This window comes from Alosa pseudoharengus, unplaced genomic scaffold (genome assembly GCF_046254945.1).
Source record: "Alosa pseudoharengus isolate Yale_2024_CS ecotype anadromous, Long Island Sound unplaced genomic scaffold, YU_APseudo_1.1 YU_APseudo_1.1_scf_12, whole genome shotgun sequence".
NCBI classification, from domain to species: Eukaryota; Metazoa; Chordata; class Actinopteri; order Clupeiformes; family Clupeidae; genus Alosa; species Alosa pseudoharengus.
The window spans coordinates 24,252,011-24,261,871 of record NW_027468587.1 but is presented as its reverse complement, the minus strand read 5'-3'; the positions used below and the strand labels follow the sequence as shown (position 1 = coordinate 24,261,871).

At 40.4% G+C, this 9,861-nt stretch overlaps 1 protein-coding gene across 2 annotated transcripts; it reads right to left on the bottom strand.

Moving 5' to 3' along the window:
* Window positions 1–1,012: 1,012 nt before the first annotated feature.
* On the bottom strand, window positions 1,013–9,835 carry stx12l (syntaxin 12, like). Of its 2 annotated transcripts, none has more exons than XR_012986264.1 (10): window positions 7,550–9,835; window positions 7,123–7,192; window positions 5,700–5,799; window positions 5,214–5,351; window positions 4,877–4,926; window positions 4,507–4,612; window positions 4,095–4,167; window positions 3,834–3,916; window positions 1,485–2,782; window positions 1,013–1,297 (listed from the first exon to the last, which is right to left on the bottom strand). XR_012986264.1 is itself a non-coding variant. In XM_076280567.1 (10 exons), the coding sequence occupies exons 2-10, from the start codon at window positions 7,647–7,649 to the stop codon at window positions 2,690–2,692; spliced, it is 813 nt and encodes a 270-aa protein (XP_076136682.1). In that variant the 5' UTR covers window positions 7,650–7,724; window positions 8,477–9,835; the 3' UTR covers window positions 1,013–2,689. The 2 variants fall into 2 exon arrangements, 1 of the variants encoding a protein (XP_076136682.1); XM_076280567.1 differs by having other exon boundaries at window positions 1,013–2,782; window positions 7,550–7,724; window positions 8,477–9,835.
* Window positions 9,836–9,861: the final 26 nt, after the last annotated feature.

Below are 9,861 nucleotides of genomic sequence, written 5' to 3'. Positions count from 1 at the left end.
TGGCTGAAAACAGACTGATTCAATTAATTTACGTTCCTGAACACTCAAGCCAGGGACAATACCAAGACAGCATGCCTAATAAAAACATACATGCAATTCCTATATAATATAATCCCATATATTCAATTATTTTGATAACACAAGACATACTTCAGCGCGCCGAGATGTCTCTTGTCCTGCAGTAGCATAGTGTGCCACCTTGTGGCCAAAGTTCAAACCTACAGTTCACTTTCACTAAAGGCAACTTTCATTATTGAGTACAGCTATGACATATTACTACAATAGGTAAAAGTGTGCCGCACACTCTGGCTCTATATGACAAGTCTTTACTCAACTTTGTTTCGGCCTATCACCTTATACACTTGTCATATGAAGCCAGAGTGTGCGCCACTTTTTTACCATTTGAACTTATTGCCAGTGGCTAGCACCTCCCTAAAAACAGTTGTGCGTTACTAATACTTTTCATATTACTACAATAGACCTCTGAAGTTCGACTACAAAAAAGCTACCATCTTTGCACATATAAGGCGATCCGGTATCTTGAGATTTTTGCTATGGGAAAATAACATGGGGATTTTTAATTATTGTAGGCCTACCTGTAAAACTCTTGCGGGATGAGGAAAATTGAAATGCAGATGTTTGGCTCTCTTTTGTCCTCTGCCTTCAAGTGTGTACTGTGAGTGTGATCTTCGGTACGTTAAAACGGCAAACACCTGGATCTACTTATATGGGCTAAGATGGCAGCTTTGGTTCCTTTTTGTAGGCGAACTTCAGAGGTCTACATAACAGTAGGCTTCGGTATAATGATAAGCAAATTGAGTATTTGCTCACTGGTTACATCCCAATGTCAGGGTGTAATGTAATATAACTATCTTTTTAATTACAGTGTTTAGGGAAACATTCTCATTTGAGTAATTTGGAAGTTTATTTATATTTCAGTAGGATTTTTCAGTTATCATAATGGTGGAAAATGTATTTTTATTATTATTATTATTATTATAAAACACTGACCAAAGTCTTAAGACACATAAAAGAATACAGTATGGGCAAATAAGCATGGCATCACGGACTTATATGCAGTTAAAGATATTGTCCATGATTATAGTAAAACGCTGTTGACATTTGAGCTTAACAGCCAATCAAATGATACCCCTCTCCTCCATGCCCTAGAAGTACTGTTTTGATTGGCTGGTATAATGAATGCCCACATTTACAGAAGCAGATTGGACTTGAATCTTCATCTTCATCACCCTCAGCACTGCTCATCATTACCAGTCCAGTCAGGTAACATCCTGAGCTGATGAAGGGACAAGAAAGTTGTGTTCCAAAGGGGAAAAGACCACAAGAATGGACTACAGTCGTTATATATGACAGGACAAGATATGTCTTACAACAAGTCACTCTTTTAACATTGTTTTAAATGTTACACATTCTTTCAAAGTAATTACAAAGCTCTTGCCATGATTACCATTTAGATGATTTACCTTTACCAGTAGATGCAGTCTTGCAGTAAGAAAACTAATGGTGAATAAGAAAAACAAATGATGCACTTCTTATCCTCAGTACCCTGCCACTCAAACATACAACAAGTTAATCCTCGACAATGACAATTAGGCTACTTAAAGTTGAGTTTGCATAATAATGGTGCACTTCACTTGGCCATGTTGCCACTTAAGCTATTGTAACTAAGGAAACAGCCATCTTAAAAACCTTTTTGGTTGTCCTTTGGGTTGTAAAACATTTGATTTCATATTGTGTCTGTTTTGGCAACTTCCTCTCTTGTAAACTCCAGAAGGGCTATTCACTTCTCCTCAGAACGGTACTTACTGAAACAATGTAAGGACCATCACTAACGGTACCGATCCACCAGCACAACACGACATACGCATGGGGTCGCGCTGCCTCCCCTCGTTCAGTCGTGTGTGGGCGTTTCGTTTAAAATGTCAGTTACCAGCTCATATTCAGTTCGTTTTAACGTATCTTAAGTGTTTTTCCACAAATGGACCACAATTGTAGGCATGTACTTAACAGTATACAACACATTAATAGCCTAAACAAACTATGCAAGCCATTTCAAAATCTTGTTTTATTTAAACTACTCAATGCAATCTCAAATCCTCACCAGAAACACCAACAGTCAATATATTCATCCAAATCCTAGTTTCGTTTGTTTTATGGACGACTAGGTGGTCGTGGAAGAGATTGTTAAAACATTATTTGTCTTGTAAGACGGATTCATTTGCATTAAGATGGGCAACGGCCAGCTTTTTGACACGCGACATATTTTCAAATGCAGCGCTGCCTTCCCGGAATGCTTTGCGGGCGCACTTAAGTCGCTTGACGTCACCCATAGGACTAGAGTGGAATGCGACACGACAAAATGTAGTGAAGTGCTAGTGGATCTGCACCGTAACACACACACACACACACACACACACACACACACACACACACACACACACACACACACACACACACACACACACACACACACACACACACACACACACACCACCCCCTCTGTATGGTCCTTCACTATAAAATACACTCTCTCTCTCTTTTTCATACACACGCACGCACACCTACACACACACAGACACACACACACACACACTCTCTCTCTCTCTCTCTCCTCATAGCCTGACATGTTTCCCGTTGCATGTGCTATGTATCTGCATGGCTGTGTGCTTTATTTGGAGGCCTGCCAGATGATGATGGCCAGTATGGTCAGGGCCAGGGCCAGGATGATGGCCAGGATGCACTTCCTCTTCCGGGACTTTCTCTGCAACACACACACACACACAAGAAAAAGGCATTCACCGCGTCTCTACTGAGAACCTATGAGGGAGAACTCACACACACATGTGGTCAAGTTAACGGAATGGAACATGGCCTACACAGGCTCCAAAAAAAATCATGCAGCCGTAGATTTGGTGGCAATGATTGGCAGAGAATGATTCCCGAGATGCTTAATACAATTAAGTGATTATAATGTAGGACTGATATCAGAAGACTGTTACTGTAGTTTATTTGGGCTATTCCTTGGGTTTCATAGACATGATTTAAATTCATCAGTTATTGCAAACTGCAGTTTAAAGTATTGTTGACATTTTTGAACTTTTTAAGAATCTTCCTGATTTTCTGAATTTGTTATTTCAAAAAGTGTACCTCTGTATTCAATAAATCTAGCACACAGAATTGTGCAACTTTGAATTAGACAAACCTAGCACTTTTATGTTAGATACATTCAGCAAAAAAAAAAATCCATGGCAAGAATTATTGAAGCATGTGTGGCCATTTATGGTCTTGCAAACTATCATACATGAAACCCAAGATGACTAAAAGAACTGAAGAACAAAATTCATTTTAACACCCCTATACTTAAAATATACTTTAAAGAACTTTGCTGAAATAAACCATTCTTTCCAGTTTTGCACTGAAGTGCTAACTGCATTTCATAGCTTTAAACCTGTACTCTGCTCAATGAGATTAAAGTTGAATACAATGTAGTGTAAAGTAATGTAATCTATTGTTTTGTGCTGAATACAATGTAGTGTAATGTAATGTGATGTAATCTATTGTTTTGTGCTGAATACAATGTAGTGTAATGTAATGTGATGTAATCTATTGTTTTGTGCTGAATACAATGTAGTGTAATGTAAAGTATCGTAATGTATTGTTTTGTGCTGAATACAATGTAGTGTAATGTAATGTGATGTAATCTATTGTTTTGTGCTGAATACAATGTAGTGTAATGTAATGTAATGTAATGTAATGTAATGTAATGTATCGTTTTGTGCTGTTGTTGATCCATCTGGAGGCCCCCTCCTCACCTGGTAATAAGCAGCCCGCTGCAGCTGTTCAGCCCCTCTGTCCACATGTGTCTCTGCACTCTCCACATTCGCCTCAATGCTGTCTGTGACACACAACCACACCACAGGTAAGAACAAGCCAAAACACACACACACACACACACACACACACACACACACACACACACACACACACACACACACACACACAGACACAGACACAGACACAGACACAGACACAGACACACACACACAGACACAGACCAGTTGTGCTGTCCTTACCTATCATCTCCCCCTGGTCATGGATCATTACTGCCAGGTCTTTGAAAATCTGGTTCACGTCCATTATGTCTGACTGAAAACAACAAAACAAATCAGGTCATGATTTTTACAAACATTAACTTGTCATGTCAAAAATCTTAAAATTCAAAGTAAATCCAGGAGGACGAGGGTCTTCCTGATAGGCCCAGACAACATTTACTCATTTACATGTATTTATTCATCAGACACTTCTCCAAAGTTACTTAATGTACACATATACAGCATGTGTATGCCCTGTGCATGTGTATGCCCTGGGTATCAAGCCCATGATCATGATGTTGTTAGCAGTATGTTATGTTATGTTATATGTTAGACAACCGGTTCCAGGGACGCAAGAATGGGACCACACATCTGGGCCAAAACGGTCCCTCACCTCTAGCTGTCTGATGTTGGTCTCTTTTTCTCTGATGCCCTCTAGATCCTCCTCTGTGATGGGCATCTCCTCCACCTGGGTCTGAATAAGACTCCTCTCCTCATTGCTGTACAAATAATAGCATTAAAACACACAACAATTACAAATCAGGCTACCTTGCAGTGTTTTTTTTTTATTTATTTTTTTTAAACGTCATTATATTAGCTATGGGTAATAAATAAAATAATATTTTTCTGGAGAGACCTGAACAACATAATATTTTAGACCTATTATCTTTTTCGCTAATGTTACTGAATTTAATTAAGCTATTACCAATAATTAAGTGAGGGAATGGTATGTCCGAAAATGAGAGAATCTTGAGTTAGCCAACCTTTCAAAAGTCACAAGTTGCTCATCTGGTTTTCGAAGCCCATCCTCCTCCTGTTAAAAAACATACAATAAATACTAAACCGGTATAGGTCTAAATGATGTGCACACATTAGTTAATATATCAAATGTAGCTAATGTATCTTATGTATTTTTCCTGACATACTTATAAACTCCACTGAGGCACATTTCCTGCAAATGCACAAACATCCCTCTGACTGACATGGTGGTGGATCTCTGCAGTGTTTCTGCTCGGCTTTGACATGTGAATGTCGTGCATCAGACCTTTGGGTGGGGGGGGGGGGGGGGCTGTCTGTGGCTGATGCTGTGGTGTGACTTACCGTCAGGAGGGTCCCAGCGCGGGCTCTGGCCACTGACTCCCTCTCCTTCTCAGCAGCTCGACGCTGCACCACCTGGAAGTTGTTGAGGGCTGCTGAGAAGTCGTTCATCAGACGGTCCTTTTGGATCTTCTGCTGACGCTGTGGGACAGAGAGCAGGATGAACATGAACGTATACGCCAGATTACATAATTCTCACAGATGTCAATTAATAATATGCCCCCAACACCTTTGATGATGGCTAATTTTGATAATTTTTAATCATGTAAAAACTACAATGAAAGCCTCTCAAACAATGTACTTAATCAGATAAAAAGAAAATTATTTTAGTTGTGTATTTTTTCATTAAGTGTTACAGTGTTTCAAACGCAACGCTGCTTGCAAGCAAACCAAGATCATGCGATTCAGCTGCCACATAAAGTTGTTTCAAAACCTCGTTCTGACAGCAAATATTTAACAGTATAAAAGGACTACGAAAGCATCGTTCACCTGCTCTGAAGGTGAGTGGGGAGGAGGAAGAGATCCCAGTTCCTTCAGGTGTCTGTTAGTCTCCTTAGCCAGCTGGTTTGTGTAGTGCTGCACCTGCTGACTGCACCAGCACAAAATTAAGAGTCCATCAAAACGTATGAGACAGAAACATCACTGGTACTGGTATCACACCACTCCTTAAAGGTGTACGGTCACACCGGTGTGACGGGAATGTTTGGGAATATAAACGTTCTAAAGAATATCTGGGTCTAGAACCTTCAATTGTTGCAGAACTGAATCTTATGTTAGAATGTTCAAAAACCCACATCTTTAAGGGTTAATGCATCTGAGATCAGAGACAATGGGACATATCCAATTAGCCAGGCCCCGCCCACCTAGGTCTTTTTTTCAGGGAGATCTAGTCTGGAACACCATAGTTCCTAACTGTTTCCCTCAGATAAGAAAAATGTCAGGTCAATCAGCGACAAGAGGGGAAGACGAAACCGAAACTTTTTGTGATAAACAGAAGCAGCAACACCTGCAAACGTCAAAAAATGCAGTTGGTAAAATGCAGAAATTTATTTACAGCAAAGGTAGACCTACATACATTGTTTCCTGACTCTTGATGCTGTTTATTGTCAGTTTGTAAAGTTTAGGCGAAGTAGGAAGTAACGTTAGGAATCTCTGATAAATGTGATTGGTAAGGCTGGACCAATGATTTCAAATGTAATGCCCGTCGCGATGCAAGTGTTAGAAACGTTTGTAGACTTTATTCACTTTGCCAATGAGTTTGGATATTTCCAGGCTAATATCCAATACCCAGTGTTTCCCATACATTGACTTATTTTTGGCGGCCCACCACAATATCAACATTGACCACCACACAATGATTTTCCAGGTTGTACTAAATTGTGCTTAAATCTAGTTAGCATCATAACCAAGCTGCGCTAATTTGTTAAAAACTGTTAATTCTGCAAACCTACCACCACAAATAAAATTTAATTCTGTGGGAAACACTGAATACCCAATACATTGCAACATTGCAACTTTTTTGCCAAGCTTAGGTAGGTTTGGTGCGTCTGCCACCAACGTGACAAGCAGCCTATGCTTTGACACTTTCACATGAGCATCAGATAAATCCCCATTCGCTTTCAGTCAATCAAATTATGTCTAAACTGGTTGTCCTGGAGATGTACACTTTTATGAATACGACTTCATAACATGAAAGAGTTGGCTAAAATATTGGTAGGGACAATTTTGTCATCCCAAAATATTGGTAGGGACATGTCCCTAATGGTCCCTATGCAAACCTATGCCCTTGTCCAGGATCGTTGGATGGATAATGGAGCTTTGCATCAGAAGCATCAAACTGTAGGCTATACCCTAAACAGCAGAGTTCAAAGTGGCTTGTTTAAGAGCATATCCCGTGTACTCCCTCACTCACAGCCTTTCCTGGAGCTCAGGTGTGTCCTGTCTCGTCCCCAACTGGTACAGCATGGTTTTCATCTGCCCAGCTGTGAGAAAAACAAGCAGCACCAGATGCAGCCTCAGTTAAGAGTTCAGAGGACTGTTACAATAGGTACTCACTATAATTTGAACTATACTTTAGCCTACATTCCCTTTAATAGAAAGAGTGGGGTTTGGTTCATTTCCAATAACATGGTGGATATATCCCTAATGTAGCCTATAGTGTATGACCACATGACATGTGACATAGGCTAGTGTGAGAAGGTGGAAGGCTTGGGGTGGAAGCACTGGCCAATTTGTAAGTCATCTGATGACGTTCTTCATTGCATGAATCTCAGGTAATGATGTGGCCAAAATGACTTCCAGACCAGGCCTGATTTTGTTAAGGGTGCAATGTCACTCACTGTTCTGGGTGATTTTCTGGATGTTGGTGCTGCATGTCTGAATGAGGTTGTTGAAATCCCGCGGCTGCGAGCGGTAGCTGTCTGCCCTCCCGTATGACATAATTGCGGCCACGTCAGACAGCCACTATAATTCTAAAGAGGCTGGGCAGCTTTTGCAGAACGGGTGGTCAGATATCTATGGGGAAACAGTCAGAAATGTCACAATTAAGCACATCAACGATCACAAACACCCACAACACACATGGGACGATGATGTTCTAAAAATAGACAGTTTACTCTGCCAATTGGCCTAGATCTGACCTAACGACGACTCCTCGCTATTATGACTTGTTTACTGTTTGTGTCAGTATGAACAGTGGTAGGCTACAAGAGGCTTCAGAGTAGCCTAACTAAACAAAACAAACGTCTAAGCTGTAGTCTAAACGGCCATAAATCGGCTGGTGTTTTTTCAGGGGGTGCTATAAGCCTTGCTGCAGACTTCCGAGAAAACATTAGTGATGCCGATACAACCGTAAATGATATGTTTCAAATAGCATATATGGAACTAGGAGGTCCTAAGGGTGGCATTGGAGGCTACTACAATATGGCAAGTGGCCTTTATTCCACTGTTTGGTCAAGCCTGAGAAAGTCAGAATGTCTTTTTCTAGAAGGCCTACTCACCAAGATTGTTGACAATATTTAACATGACAGAAAGGTAGCCTATGCTTTGACGACATGCTACAAATTACACAAAGACATTCTAACGAAACGCTCAGTAAATAGCCTATGCTTCATCATGTGTTGCGCGCCGATAGCATCCCAGGTCTCCTTTACCGCTACAGCATCAACTCGCATCAGTTTCTGGGTGTTTCTGCTGTGACAGATATTAACACGGGCATCCGCCAACCTACATATACGCTTTCGTTAAATTGAATGTAAATATCTTACTGTGGGTAGCCTACTTGACGGAGAGACCACGGTCTTCTGTTTCACCTAGTTTGTATTATAAAAGAGCGTTCTAAAAACCCAGCCCTAGACCCGCTACGTCACACGCTGATGACACTAATCCGCACGCATGCAGGAATATTATCTTTCCCAAAAAGACAATCTTTTTTTGCTCAGACAAGTTTTCACATAGGCTGATATTTTAACTCACGTTTTCCGTATATTTATAAGTCGTCTGTGGAATGGAATAACATATTCACAAATAGACGGGATGATGAGTTTAGCCTTAATTTGACACCAGTGAAAACAAACTTGGTCATGTCTTATTTTTTCAACCTCATAAGTTGTCTTTAAATATTTCATCGTCAGAAATAAATGCAGCCTACAATGTGACAGAATTCCGAACGGTATGGCTATGGAAACTAGCGATCTGGCGAGCCTGAGATGAGCTGATTGGAGACCAGTAGGACATGGTGTCGGTCTCATGACTTTCATAGGACTCGTTATAATGGGTTCGAAATGCTGAGCTTCCCTCACATGATGCTGGCATGGCGTGGAGTGGGGGGGCGGTGGGGAAGGCACTGACAGAATCACTTGGCTTTAGTGAGAGATCTGCAATTTTGTTCAAGGTGGATTTGTCACAAATGCAGAACTTAGTAGGTTATTGGTTGAATAAATGTCTTTCTTTTGTTTTATAAAGCTGGCTCATATCAAACTAAATAGCTAACTCAGCTAACTGCAATTCAGTGCTGAAAATATGCAGGCAAATCCACAAGCTAACAAGGGTATGTCTTTTGTCAATCTTGTAGTCTTGAGTGTCAAGTTGCTATCATAATAAACTCTCTGTTTATGACACTCGTTACTCTGTATGCATTAGGGTGTTAATGAATAATGACCACATAACCTGTACCTTTCCAAAAATGTATATCTTAGTTTTTGCAAAATCAGTTCAGTTCAACACACACTGCTCTTGTACAAAAAGGATGCCTAGGTTTGGGTAAGTTTAGCTTATGACTAGTAAGGTTGGATGACGTTGAATCCCAATAACAACCTGAAATTAAATATGTGGTGAGTTTGCAAATGATTATCCACACAGTGTTTCCCCCTTCCTCTTCTGAGGGAGAAGAGAATTAGGTACTTGAAATTCCATTTTAAGATTCCAGACCTAATTCTTCATAAATTCCCCTTGGCATGTCAAATATCTGAGGGCTTATTTTGTCTAACTCATTCCCATTTGAAACTGAGCCATGATAAAGTACACAGCTGTACAGTTGCCATGACTGCTTAGGGGTCATGTGGAACAACTGTGACTTGTTTCATTCGGAACACTGCTGCCCTTAACATCTATTAAACATAAATAAGAGTGTCCTTCAATCTGTCAAGAAGTT